This window comes from Poromitra crassiceps (genome assembly GCF_964638095.1).
Source record: "Poromitra crassiceps genome assembly, chromosome: 6".
Taxonomy (NCBI): Eukaryota; Metazoa; Chordata; class Actinopteri; order Beryciformes; family Melamphaidae; genus Poromitra; species Poromitra crassiceps.
In genome coordinates, this window is record NC_139627.1 from 11,323,209 (window position 1) to 11,337,957 (window position 14,749).

At 42.8% G+C, this 14,749-nt stretch overlaps 1 protein-coding gene across 1 annotated transcript in view; it reads left to right on the plus strand.

Annotated features, from left to right (window-relative positions):
* Positions 1–13,349: 13,349 nt before the first annotated feature.
* LOC310778862 (H-2 class II histocompatibility antigen, A-U alpha chain-like) overlaps positions 13,350–14,749 on the plus strand; it is a 3,231-nt gene continuing 1,831 nt past the window's right edge. The window contains exons 1-2 of the mRNA XM_083639316.1: positions 13,350–13,442; positions 13,752–13,997. Coding sequence (XP_083495442.1) covers positions 13,385–13,442; positions 13,752–13,997 — 304 coding nt within the window. The 5' untranslated portion in view covers positions 13,350–13,384. The remainder of the gene's footprint in view (positions 13,443–13,751; positions 13,998–14,749) is intronic.

Genomic DNA, 14,749 nt, shown 5'->3' on the forward strand with positions numbered 1-14,749 from the left:
ACCACCACAGTGTAACGAGATCACTAATTAAATTCAGTCTGCGAATTCTCTGAATGGTTTTAAAAACCTTCTGAAAAATGAGTCAGCTAGAGGCATGTTTGAGCCTTCTGGTGTCATGGTATGTTGGTTTATGTGTCCTGTTCTTCTTATCCTTCATTCTTCTGTATGGTTTACTTGATGTTATGTGTTACTGTATGTCATGTTTTTATAAGACCAGGGACCATGATGGAAATAAGTGTTTACACTTTTTCATGTCATCCCTTGGATGATGTCATTCTTTATCCAAAATAAAATCAATCAATCAATCAATCAATCTCTCACAGGCTCAACTCATTAGCTCAAAGGACTTGATGATAAGTTTGCATCATCTGTCTTGGTCACCTGCAAGCTTCGCTATCAGTGATCTAATTCTTTCTCTGCCCCCTGGTTGTTCTATTGCATCTGTATGAAATTATAACAATGTTGTGCCTTCACCTCGCCTACCATCCACATCAAAAGACTGTAGATGTAGAATATTGCGACCAGCATGCTGCATATAGGCTTGCATTCTTAAATTCATAGACCAACCATCTTGCAACCAGAATACAGAATATTCAAACTAATGCTCATCTTATACATTTGTGGTGACATTTGCAGAGAAGACCCACAGTCATATATGGCGATCAGTCCCAGCCAAGTCTCATTCTTACCCAGCCTGGGACTGATCACCAACGCCTGGCTAATGGATTTTCATTTTCATTTTCCTTTATTGAGTTTAAAATTACAGTGACAGTGCACATTGATAAACATTTATGTAAATGTGCCAGTTTAGCCAGCTTGGCTAGTTTTCAACTGTTTAGTCCCTGGACAGGTATGATGGTGACAACTGCAAAGACATACAATACATTAAAACAGGAACAGCAGACATTGTACCTATAGAGCCACACACTTAAAAAAAATAACATAAAATAACAGAGATAACAATACAAAAAACATAAATCAAAGCATGTCAGCATGTTACAGAGTTTGTCTCTCAACCAAGATTTCAAAATTGACTTTAAAAGAACGATCAAGTGTCACAGTCTCTGAACTGTGATGGGAGACTGTTCCATGTGAGCGCTGACTGAAAAGGCTGCCTGACCGAAGGCAGACCTCGTCAGAATCATACAATCTCCTCGTACCACAGACCTGGTGCGTCTGTCATTGTTGTTTTTTTGCTTTATAAAAGCACTAAGGGGGGAGGAGCCTGGCCATGCAGAATCTTACAAACAAGACAGGCATCTGAAAATGTAATGAAATTGTCCCTGCTCAGTAGATTCTGGATGTCCATGGGAGTTGCATCCTCACCAGTGGGAGTCGACACTACAGGTCTTCCAGAACTACAGTACAACATTTGCACAGAGACGAGCAAATCAGGCATATTGACACCATCAGAAATAATACACCGATGTCAGAATGTGATAAGACATGTCGATTTAAAGGCAGTTTGCTTTGGTAACACTTAATAACTCTCATCTATAAGCCATTTACAAGCAGTTAGTTATTGATTAATTAAACAGCAATTACTTATTATATTATAGATGTCAGAATCTGATTAGTTCATCATAATGTAATACTCATATCAGTTCAACATTTATATCTGAATTGTAAGCATGCATACAGATTATCTTATAAGTCATTTGTAAAACTTTAGCTGATGCTGGTAAAATTCACACTTAGACCTATAAAAATGAAAACTTACATAAGTTGTAATAGTGTTAAAGGGGATAGTTCAGATCTTTGGGACCCTATTCCTATTTGCTATTTACCAATGATGAGCAATGTGCAAGCTAACCAAGGCTCAGTGAAATGTCCTCCACAGTGCACACAAAGTACATTTCACTGAGCCTCAGTCAGCTTGCACAGAGACAGAGAGTGTGACCCCACTGACCTTGTATTGGTTTGGAGCTTATCGTGCATTCCTTTATAACGGGGAACTGGTAATCTTACGACTTCAAAGGTCATGAGCTGGACGGTGACGTCATCAGAGCTGTTATTTCCCATTCCAAACTCGTAGGAGCCTCAGCAGCCCTGACCTAAAAAACCCAAGATGGCTGCGCCGCGCAACAACAGTAGTAGTAATCGTCAGTAGCGGAGCGTACACCGGGGCAGAGGGTGCACCCGCCCCGGGGCCCACTCGTCAGGGGGGCCCCATCAAATATATATATATATATATTTTTTTTTCAGGCCAGGCCAGGCCAGGCCACCGGGCCCGGCTGGCAACCTGTGTTTTTCTTTTTCTTCTTCAGAACAAGCTTGTCTGTAAAGTGGCTTCACTGTAGGCTTTCTTGGACATAATATTACTTGGCTCAATGAGTGACAAATTGTGTTTTCGGATATAGGGGCTATCAGCTATTTTACAGTTGTGACTTAAAATTACTTTATTTAATAAAGTCAGTGGTGTGAGTGTGAGAGGAATTCAATCAATAATAGACAATAACATTGGTGTGTTTAAAATGAGATATTCCACTAAATATGGCTAAAACCGATTCAAACATGCAAAAAAGGCAAATTTTTCTTCGCAGCCTGGCCTGGCCTTCAAATTTATTTATTTTTATTTATTTATTTTTTGATGGGGCCCCCCTAAGAGCTTCGCCCCCTCTGGGCTGATAGGGTCGCTCCGCCCCTGGTAATCGTAGTAATATTGTTTAGCACTTCTGTTTTGTTTGTGTCTCTTAAATCAGCTGTACACACAGCACTGCCTAACTTCTATCTGTGTGGACATGAGGCTGCAGTGTTTGTATGCGCAAAATGCCATGTTGTCAATTGTTATTGCTAACAATGGCTAGCCTGGCTAGCGACTGGATCTGACCAATGAACAGTAAACTTCCCAGCTCAAGTTTTCTGCAAATGGAACGCTAACAAAACGGACGTGATGTCATTTAGCCTCCACATCCCAGTTATTTTGCGATAAAGGAACGCACGATAACTACTATCTGGAAGTAATATGAAGAACAGCATGGATTGAGTTGAGAAAATAATCTACCAATCAAAATCCATCCTTGGTAAGCATAGCAAACAGGGCTAGGGTTCCAAAAATCTGAACTATCCCTTTAATGATTATTTACTCAAGTTTGATACATTATTTGTTAGTAGCTAAATAAATGGTATATTAATAAATACTTAGTTCTAGTAAAGAGATACCATGAAACTTGATAAAACATAACATTAAAATATCAGCAAAGCATGTACAAATTTTCACACGGGTGTTGGAAATTTGAAATTGAAAGATAATTTATATATGTCTTGATACTTAAATAAACTATAAACTATATTTTGGCTCTAATTAGGGACTTTATTTGGTGTTTTCAAAGATCTAACTTTGTCTTTATTAGTAACAGGCCTGTTTAATGTCTCACTGGTCCAGTTTCTGTCATTTTAAGGAAATATAAATCTATTTTCATGACACAATATGTGAAATACAGACTCTCACATTAAAAACTGTTTCTCCTTTCTAATTTTAATATGGAAGTCAAAAGGGGAAATTGGAAAGAACCTGTGGATATGATTTACTTTCTACTTCAACACATAATGAATTGGACTGGAATACTCTTCATTAGTAAAGTCACATTTATTGAGTATTTATTGAGTTTGTATCGGGAGATGCGAGGGTTAACTTACAGCCGCTGTTGAGAACCATTTAGTCCCCTCTGAGTGACAGCTGTGTTTGTGTTCCTGTCATAAAGTCAAGCTTGTTCAAGCTATCGGGTTTCAATGAACACAAAATAAACCTGTATCTGCCATGATGAGCCACCAGGGGGCATTTCAGCTATAAATTAACCGTATCCAGGTTTCAATCAAATATTAGGTTTAAATAAACTAATCTAAACCAGGGGTTCTCAACATGGGCTCCGGGGACCACCAGGAGGCCTTGAGGGGGGTCCAGGGGGTCCCCAGCAACAGCATTTTCAAGTTAACACAAATAGAGAAAGTAGAAGAATGATCTGCTGATAGTTTCTCTGTTATCTCTACTTAAGATTAAGTTACTGTGTGAGTTTATTTGATTTGATATGGACACCACAATAACATTAGAATTCTGACATACAGCATAAGGACCAGATGCACTGTGTTTAGTGTTTGTAGCAAACGTTCATTTACAACACCTGTCCACAGGAGGCTTTCACATAAAATACACCCACAAATATTCAAAAGTACATCCACAGCTCTTCTACCTGCTCAATTTGTAAAGCACCTTGAGATACAGTGGAATCCGCTTATAGTGATCACAGTTATAGTAACCAACCACTTATATTGATTAAGAAATTTGGTCCTGAATCATTCCTATACACATGCTGTTTGAATAATTCACTTATAGTGATCATCACACTTGAGAACAATGGAAAAAATGTTTAAAACTACAATATTTCCATATATTCTTTACTTACAAACTGCCAAAAATGAGGCAAGGAGATACAGTAGCAATACTTCGTGCATGTCTGTGGGTATAGAGAGAGACCGCCTGTCTGCCTGTCTATGTGAGACCACTGTCTGGAGGCCTAGGCTAGCTTACTACATGTATTTTGTAAGTCAGTAACATTCAGTAAATAGAGAAGCTGTCCGTTTCATTACTTTGTCTGTACTGTATTCATGTAATAAATATACAAATGTCAATTACATGCATGAGAAATAAAGAAAAGGAAAAAAATGGCTATCATGATCATCCACTTATAGTGATCAATTTGACCTGTCCCAAAGTGATCAATATAAGAGGAGTCATCTTGTTATGATTTGGTGCTATATCAATCTAAAATTGATTGATTGATACATACACAAAAATACATCTACACAAAATACAGGTATGTCTACAGGGGTAGTAACAATGTTGTTTCTCTTTTAGCCATGATTTAATACCTCGAAACATTCACAATTCCGGACAAAATCATATCTACCAATAAAAATATGCTCAGATGTTGGTACAAGAGGCAGGATCTTATCAAATGGGTGCCTGTGGTTCTAATGTGGGTGAAACTAGAGGTCCTTGATATGAGAAAGGTTGAGAATCACTCTGATGTAAACCATAATGAGCCACCAGGGGGCGTCTGAGCTCCTCTGCTCCAACATGCTGCCTCTTGCAAACACAACAACCACCAGCTCTGTTTCTGATTGGCTGCTGACTGGACTGGACATGGAAGTGAAAGTAAAAGCAAAGAGTCAGGACTTTCCAGAGATGCTGCTGCCTTCAGGTGCTGCTCGTAAACTCTACCCCTGCTAAATGTATCACAATACTGTGAGTTCAGCTGTTTAGAGTGAGAGCTGAGTTCAGATGCTGCAGGTTGACTGGACATGCTTGTTAAATGATCCTGTGTTTTATGTTTCACCATGTTAGAAGACACCAGCAGCTGCTGACTGCAGGGAAATAAACTAGAAGTGAACAAGTGCTGACTGAGATCTGATTGTTTCTATGCTTGACTGGTGTTCAGGACTTGGCTGGCTGCTCCTCACTCTGTGTGGTGAAGGTGGTAAAGTCTGTTTATATGAAGGCACCATGAGACTTGGCTGGCTGCTCCTCACTCTGTGTGGTGAAGGTGGTAAAGTCTGTTTATATGAAGGCACCATGAGACTTGGCTGCTCCTCACTCTGTGTGGTGAAGGTGGTAAAGTCTGTTTATATGAAGGCACCATGAGGCTGGCTGCTCCTCACTCTGTGTGGTGAAGGTGGTAAAGCCTGTTTATATGAAGGCACCATGAGGCTGGCTGCTCCTCACTCTGTGTGGTGAAGGTGGTAAAGCCTGTTTATATGAAGGCACCATGAGACTTGGCTGGCTGCTCCTCACTCTGTGTGGTGAAGGTGGTAAAGCCTGTTTATATGAAGGCACCATGAGGCTGGCTGCTCCTCACTCTGTGTGATGAAGGTGGTAAAGTCTGTTTATATGAAGGCACCATGAAGCTGGCTGCACCTCACTCTGTGTGGTGAAGGTGGTAAAGTCTGTTTATATGAAGGCACCATGAAGCTGGCTGCACCTCACTCTGTGTGGTGAAGGTGGTAAAGTCTGTTTATATGAAGGCACCATGAGACTTGGCTGCTCCTCACTCTGTGTGGTGAAGGTGGTAAAGTCTGTTTATATGAAGGCACCATGAGACTTGACTGGCTGCTCCTCACTCTGTGTGGTGAAGGTGGTAAAGCCTGTTTATCTGAAGGCACCATGAGACTTGACTGGCTGCTCCTCACTCTGTGTGCTGAAGGTGGTAAAGTCTGTTTATATGAAGGCACCATGAGACTTGGCTGCTCCTCACTCTGTGTGGTGAAGGTGGTAAAGTCTGTTTATATGAAGACACCATGAGACTTGGCTGGCTGCTCCTCACTCTGTGTGGTGAAGGAGGTAAAGTCTGTTTATATGAAGGCACCATGAGGCTGGCTGCTCCTCACTCTGTGTGGTGAAGGTGGTAAAGTCTGTTTATATGAAGGCACCATGAGACTTGGCTGCTCCTCACTCTGTGTGGTGAAGGTGGTAAAGTCTGTTTATATGAAGGCACCATGAGACTTGGCTGCTCCTCACTCTGTGTGGTGAAGGTGGTAAAGCCTGTTTATATGAAGGCTCCATGAGACTTGGCTGCTCCTCACTCTGTGTGGTGAAGGTGGTAAAGTATGTTTATATGAAGGCACCATGAGACTGGCTGCTCCTCACTCTGTGTGGTGAAGGTGGTATAGTCTGTTTATATGAAGGCACCATGAGACTTGGCTGGCTGCTCCTCACTCTGTGTGGTGAAGGTGGTAAAGTCTGTTTATCTGAAGGCACCATGAGACTTGACTGGCTGCTCCTCACTCTGTGTGGTGAAGGTGGTAAAGTCTGTTTATCTGAAGGCACCATGAGACTTGGCTGGCTGCTCCTCACTCTGTGTGGTGAAGGTGGTAAAGTCTGTTTATCTGAAGGCACCATGAGACTTGGCTGGCTGCTCCTCACTCTGTGTGGTGAAGGTGGTAAAGTCTGTTTATATGAAGGCACCATGAGACTTGGCTGGCTGCTCCTCACTCTGTGTGGTGAAGGTGGTAAAGTCTGTTTATATGAAGGCACCATGAGACTGGCTGCTCCTCACTCTGTGTGGTGAAGGAGGTAAAGTCTGTTTATATGAAGGCACCATGAGACTGGCTGCTCCTCACTCTGTGTGGTGAAGGTGGTAAAGTCTGTTTATATGAAGGCACCATGAGGCTGGCTGCTCCTCACTCTGTGTGGTGAAGGTGGTAAAGTCTGTTTATATGAAGGCACCATGAGACTTGGCTGGCTGCTCCTCACTCTGTGTGGTGAAGGTGGTAAAGTCTGTTTATATGAAGGCACCATGAGACTTGACTGCTCCTCACTCTGTGTGGTGAAGGTGGTAAAGTCTGTTTATCTGAAGGCACCATGAGACTTGGCTGGCTGCTCCTCACTCTGTGTGGTGAAGGTGGTAAAGTCTGTTTATATGAAGGCACCATGAGACTTGGCTGGCTGCTCCTCACTCTGTGTGGTGAAGGTGGTAAAGTCTGTTTATATGAAGGCACCATGAGACTTGGCTGGCTGCTCCTCACTCTGTGTGCTGAAGGTGGTAAAGTCTGTTTATATGAAGGCACCATGAGACTTGGCTGGCTGCTCCTCACTCTGTGTGGTGAAGGTGGTAAAGTCTGTTTATATGAAGGCACCATGAGACTTGGCTGGCTGCTCCTCACTCTGTGTGGTGAAGGTGGTAAAGTCTGTTTATATGAAGGCACCATGAGACTTGGCTGCTCCTCACTCTGTGTGCTGAAGGTGGTAAAGTCTGTTTATATGAAGGCACCATGAGACTTGACTGGCTGCTCCTCACTCTGTGTGGTGAAGGTGGTAAAGTCTGTTTATATGAAGGCACCATGAGACTTGGTTGGCTGCTCCTCACTCTGTGTGGTGAAGGTGGTAAAGTCTGTTTATATGAAGGCACCATGAGACTTGGCTGGCTGTTCCTCACTCTGTGTGGTGAAGGTGGTAACGCCTGTTTATCTGAAGGCACCATGAGACTGGCTGCTCCTCTCTCTGTGTGGTGAAGGTGTTAAAGTCTGTTTATATGAAGGCACCATGAGACTTGGCTGCTCCTCACTCTGTGTGGTGAAGGTGGTAAAGTCTGTTTATATGAAGGCACCATGAGGCTGGCTGCTCCTCACTCTGTGTGGTGAAGGTGGTAAAGCCTGTTTATATGAAGGCACCATGAGACTTGGCTGGCTGCTCCTCACTCTGTGTGGTGAAGGTGGTAAAGCCTGTTTATATGAAGGCACCATGAGACTTGGCTGCTCCTCACTCTGTGTGGTGAAGGTGGTAAAGTCTGTTTATATGAAGGCACCATGAGACTTGGCTGCTCCTCACTCTGTGTGGTGAAGGTGGTAAAGCCTGTTTATATGAAGGCACCATGAGACTTGGCTGCTCCTCACTCTGTGTGGTGAAGGTGGTAAAGCCTGTTCATCTGAAGGCACCATGAGACTTGGCTGGCTGCTCCTCACTCTGTGTGGTGAAGGTGGTAAAGTCTGTTTATATGAAGGCACCATGAGACTGGCTGCTCCTCACTCTGTGTGGTGAAGGTGGTAAAGCCTGTTCATCTGAAGGCACCATGAGACTTGGCTGCTCCTCACTCTGTGTGGTGAAGGTGGTAAAGTCTGTTTATATGAAGGCACCATGAGACTGGCTGCTCCTCACTCTGTGTGGTGAAGGTGGTAAAGTCTGTTTATCTGAAGGCACGTGATGCTGGGCTGGTTTGGTGGGAATCAGAGAAGAGAAACCTGGAACAGAAACTCTGAACTTGAACAGACCACAGTGCACATCACTGTTACACTTCCTATTACTTTACAGTGGAATCCGCTTATAGTGATCAACTGCTTATAGTGATCAACTGCTTATAGTGATCAAAAAGCTTGGTCCAGAATCATCCTATACACATGCTGTTTAAATCATTTGCTTATAGCGATCAATTTGACCTGTCCCAAGGTGATCACTATAAGAAGAGTGCACTGTACTATCACTACTAGTAAGTAGCCTAGCTAAGGTAGTAAGTAAAAGTTCATTCATAAATCAGTTTTGAGCAGAGTTCTATAGGAGTCTGTTGATCTATTCTTCATGTTGAAATTAAATGACGCTAAACAGGTTCCCTGTGTGTTAAAAAGTGATGCCAAAGGGGTTCTGACCCAATGTCAGTATTCTGTTGAGAGTTGGGAGAGAGAACGGGTTGGTTCAGCTGCCTGACCATCTGTGTATATTACCAAGTAATATTATTAATGTAATACATTACTTTCCCCAGTAACGAGTAGTGTAAAGGATTACAATTTCCAAAACAGTAATACTATTACAGTTACTAGTCCAAGTATCTTCAAGTTATTCCATTACTTTCTCCAGCGCTGGGCTGGCACAGCGCTAACATGAAGTGTGGAGATAGGTCTGGTTATGTGAGACTATACTGCGTCACCAGATGGTGATGATACTTTTTTGTCCTAAAGGTAAAGAAATTAAAAAAGTATGCAATTTAGTGATTTTATTACTTGTTAAAGGAGTACTAAGTAATGAGTATGTTATTACATTTCCTGAGTAACTTGCCTAACACTGCTGACCACGCAGGGCTCTATATGACCATGCAGGGCTTCTCTACAGAAGTTGAATCCTAAACTTGATATGAAGCAGGTGTAAAGAAGCTAAGAGGGCTGAGATGATGTCCTGCTGTACCTGCTCAACAGCCTGTGTGGTGTCCATGTTCTCTGCATCTTCACATGAACCCAGGGACTGGACATAACATGAATGAATAAATTACACCTCATGACTGTTGTTTCCTCCAATGCTTGAATAGTGAGATCACAATTCATTTTTATTATTAATTAACAGTGTAGACATTTATCATAAATTGAAAGAGGTGAAATAAAATACCCCTCCCCTCCTCTAAAACAAGGCGAATATGATATGATGTGATATATGAAGCCTAGCGTGGACGCTCCCGTCCTCCCCTGAGCTCACCCATCACTGATCATGGCCGACTCAAAAATGTCAACAGGACTTTTATGAACATGTTTTACTCTTGTTTTATCAAATCAGTTCTTACTTTATCGTTTGTGAGCTGGTGGGTCTCTTATCCTCGAGAATAAGAAGCGACTGCAGAGTATTATGAAGGTGAGCAGAAAGTACAGTACAAAGCTACCTTGAAAAAGGCAAAGTGGATCTTGGCTGACCCATAACCACCCTCTGAGCCTAGAGTTTGAGCTGCTCCTGTCTGGTCGCAGTGTAACACCGTGGCCTGCTCTGTTATGTGTGTAATTCCTGAGGAGCTAAACACTCAGTGGACTAGTAGTATTATACTGTAGAGAAAGGAGTTTTGTTTATTCCTTGTGTATTTAGTCTCTGTCTTCTCTCCACCTGTTGCCATGTGTCTCGTTAGTCTGTCCCATTACCTGAGTTCTCCCCACCAATCAGTTCTCCCGTTTTGCTGTCTGTGTTCCTGCCTAGCCTTCGGCTAGTGGTTTTGTTATTTTTGCTCCTGTTTTATTTTCTTCAGTAAAGACTTTGTTGCTCTTCAAAAACCTTGCCTGCTGCCTTTCTCTTCTGCATTTGGGTCCACATACTTCCACATACCTGACACGCAGATACAGTCTGCTGCCAAAAACCCATTTGTTCCTGCTGCCATTGGCTTCTTAAAAAGCCCCGTGTGATTTTCACATTGTAACTGTTGTAATTTGTTCTTTCTGTTTCTTTGATGATTTGTTTTTTTATGCTTCTACTGGCTGCTTCACAAATTGCCCCTCAGAGATAATAAAGACATTGACATTGAACCATCATTACACTCTGTGACCCCATGGCACTGTGGTAGAGACCCCCTGTCTGGATCATTACACTCTGTGACCCCATGGCACTGTGGTAGAGACCCCCTGTCTGGATCATTCATTACACTCTGTGACACCATGGCACTGTGGTAGAGACCCCCTGTCTGGATCATTACACTCTGTGACCCCATGACACTGTGGTAGAGACCCCCTGTCTGGATCATTACACTCTGTGACCCCATGGCACTGTGGTAGAGACCCCCTGTCTGGATCATTACACTCTGTGACCCCATGGCACTGTGGTAGAGACCCCCTGTCTGGATCATTACACTCTGTGACCCCATGGCACTGTGGCAGAGACCCCCTGTCTGGATCATTACACTCTGTGACCCCATGACCCTGTGGTAGAGACCCCCAGTCTGGATCATTACACTCTGTGTGACCCCATGGCACTGTGACAGAGACCCCCTGTCTGGATCATTACACTCTGTGTGACCCCATGACACTGTGGTAGAGACCCCCTGTCTGGATCATTACACTCTGTGACCCCATGACACTGTGGCAGAGACCCCCAGTCTGGATCATTACGCTCTCTGACCCCATGGCACTGTGGCAGAGACCCCCTGTCTGGATCATTACACTCTGTGACCCCATGACACTGTGGCAGAGACCCCCTGTCTGGATCATTACACTTTCTGACCCCATGACACTGTGGTAGAGACCCCCTGTCTGGATCATTACACTCTGTGACCCCATGACACTGTGGTAGAGACCCCCTGTCTGGATCATTACACTCTGTGACCCCATGGCCCTGTGGTAGAGACCCCCTGTCTGGATCATTACACTCTGTGACCCCATGACACTGTGGTAGAGACCCCCTGTCTGGATCATTATACTCTGTGACCCCATGGCACTGTGGTAGAGACCCCCTGTCTGGATCATTACACTCTCTGACCCCATGACACTGTGGTAGAGACCCCCTGTCTGGATCATTACACTCTGTGACCCCATGGCACTGTGGTAGAGACCCCCTGTCTGGATCATTACACTCTGTGACCCCATGACACTGTGGCAGAGACCCCCTGTCTGGATCATTACACTCTGTGACCCCATGGCACTGTGGCAGAGACCCCCTGTCTGGATCATTACACTCTGTGACCCCATGACACTGTGGTAGAGACCCCCTGTCTGGATCATTCATTACACTCTGTGACCCCATGGCACTGTGGTAGAGACCCCCTGTCTGGATCATTCATTACACTCTGTGACCCCATGGCACTGTAGCAGAGACCCCCTGTCTGGATCATTACACTCTGTGACCCCATGGCACTGTGGTAGAGACCCCCTGTCTGGATCATTACACTCTGTGACCCCATGGCACTGTGGTAGAGACCCCCAGTCTGGATCATTACACTCTGTGACCCCATGGCCCTGTGGCAGAGACCCCATGTACAGAACTCAGCAGCCAGGGTTCTCTCCCACACCAAGAAGCCCTATCAGACATCAGCCCCACCCTCATCCACCTCCACTGGCTCCTGGTCAAGTCCCACATCACTTACAAAATCCTCCTCCTCACTTACAGATTCCTCCACGCTCTCGCCCCCCAGTATCTATGTGAACCTTTACACCACTAAACCCCCTCTCAGAACCTGTGGTCCTCTGACACAGGTCTGCTCTCCATCCCTCACAGACACCCGCCTGTGGACTTTTGTGGAAGAGCTTTTAGTGTGGCAGCCCCCCACCCTGTGGAACTGTCTCCCACCTGAGATCTGTACCTTCTCTGGCTGCTTTCAAACTAAACCTGAAGACCCACCTGTTCACCAAGGCTTATCTATGACCTCTAGACTTTCTTTCAACCCTGCCATTCATGACCACTATTCTTTTGATTTGTTCTATTTACCTCAATATGTTCAGCGTCCTTTGCTTTGATGAAAGGCGCTATATAGATCTAATTTATTACATTATTATTATCATTATCATTATCAGTATTATTATTATTATTATTATTGTTGTTGTTGTTGTCGTTGTTGTTGTTGTTATTATATTATTATTATTATTATTCATGTTGGAGTTGAATGTGATCAGATGCTAAGTTGACAGTGTGTCTATTGGTTAATGCTGTAATAGTCACATTGCCACATTGCCTGTTGGCCTTGAGACAGGTTATAAGTGTGTGTGTGTGTGTGTGTGTGTGTGTGTGTGTGTGTGTGTGTGTGTGTGTGTGTGTGTGTGTGTGTGTGTGTGTGTGTGCGTGTGTGTGTGTTATCTTCTAATTGTTTTTCTGCTTTTTATTTCTCTTTCCTCTGTTTCTGTCTGATTTTATTACTTCTGTTTTACTTCCTGGTCTATATAAAACACGTTGGAAATTATTATCGACTGACTCTATATAGTCACAGATTCAAGAGTCACACATTATGAGAGTGTAATAAACCTTTGTAAACTCTTCTTTTCCATCATCACTTCATTTCTTAACATTTCTCAACTGTGCCTACCTGGAAACTGATGATGCAAGTCAAAGCTGTCATGTGATTGGTGGAGCTGTGTGTAAGATATAATAACGCTGTTCCTTGTGTTTACTTCAGTTTGCAGCAGTCAGTGTGAAGTCAACACAGTGCTAAGTTGTCTAGTGAAGATGAAGACCTCCCAGACCCTCCTCTTCCTCTCATGTCTCCTTGGTGTTACAGCAGACAGTAAGTACATGACACTTCTGTTCCTCACATTTAGTCTCAAACTCACTCCAATGTTATGTTGATGTGAAAATCATTTGTACTGAGCTCCTTCTGAACCAGAGAGAGATTTAGAGTCAGTGGAGATATTTAAAGTTTTCTGCACCTCTGAGGAAAGAAACGTTTCAACCATATTAGTTATTAAATGGTTGTTTTAATATAAAAACAATAAAAACTGTTTAACATGACGTGAGGATGTGAAAAATAAATTAATTCTGTGATTGTGGCTGTGAAGAAGTTTGACATTTTGTTGTTCATCTCGTTTCCTCTCAGCTGTACATGAGGAGATTTATATCTTTGGCTGTTCAGACACTGATGGAGAGGTGATGTTTGGACTGGATGGTGAAGAGAGATGGTACGCAGACTTCATCAACAAGAAAGGAGTTGTCTCTCTGCCCAAGTTTGCAGAGGATATGAACTGCCCAGATTGTTATGAACACGCTGGGGGTGATCTGGGCATCTGCAAACGAAACCTGCAAACAAGGCGGCGTGGCTTCAAGAACCCTCCTCTGGAGCTCGGTAAGGAAAGATGATGTTTAATTTACTGCTGTTCAACAATTTTAACTACACATAAGGAATGACTGCGGGTGTTTTACATGACTGTCATAAATATACGATACTTTTACTATACTGTACTGTAAGAAAATATATGTATTACTACTGAGAGATGAGAACCTCTACGACATGTATTTTTCTGCTAGTGTTTTATATTACTGGAGATTAAAATATATTGCATGCTATGAAGAAATAAATTACCTTTGACAGACCTTAGAAAAATGTAATCCTTCTGAGAGATGAAACATTATATGGGTATGAATTGTGCAGTTGTTTTACATTGTGTTGCACATGGTGTTGTACAGATGTTTACACTATCCTGTACATTGTGTTGTTGTTACATGATGTTGTACATTGTGTTGTTGTTACATGATGTTGTACATTGTGTTGTTGTTACATGATGTTGTACATTGTGTTGTTGTTACATGATGTTGTACATTGTGTTGTTGTTACATTATGTTGTACATTGTGTTGTTGTTACATGATGTTGTACATTGTGTTGTTGTTACATGATGTTGTACATTGTGTTGTTGTTACATTGTGTTGTACATTGTGTTGTTGTTACATGATGTTGTACATTGTGTTGTTGTTACATGATGCTGTACATTGTGTTGTTGTTACATTGTGTTGTACATTGTGTTGTTGTTACATGATGTTGTACATTGTGTTGTTGTTACATGATGTTGTACATTGTGTTGTTGTTACATGATGTTGTA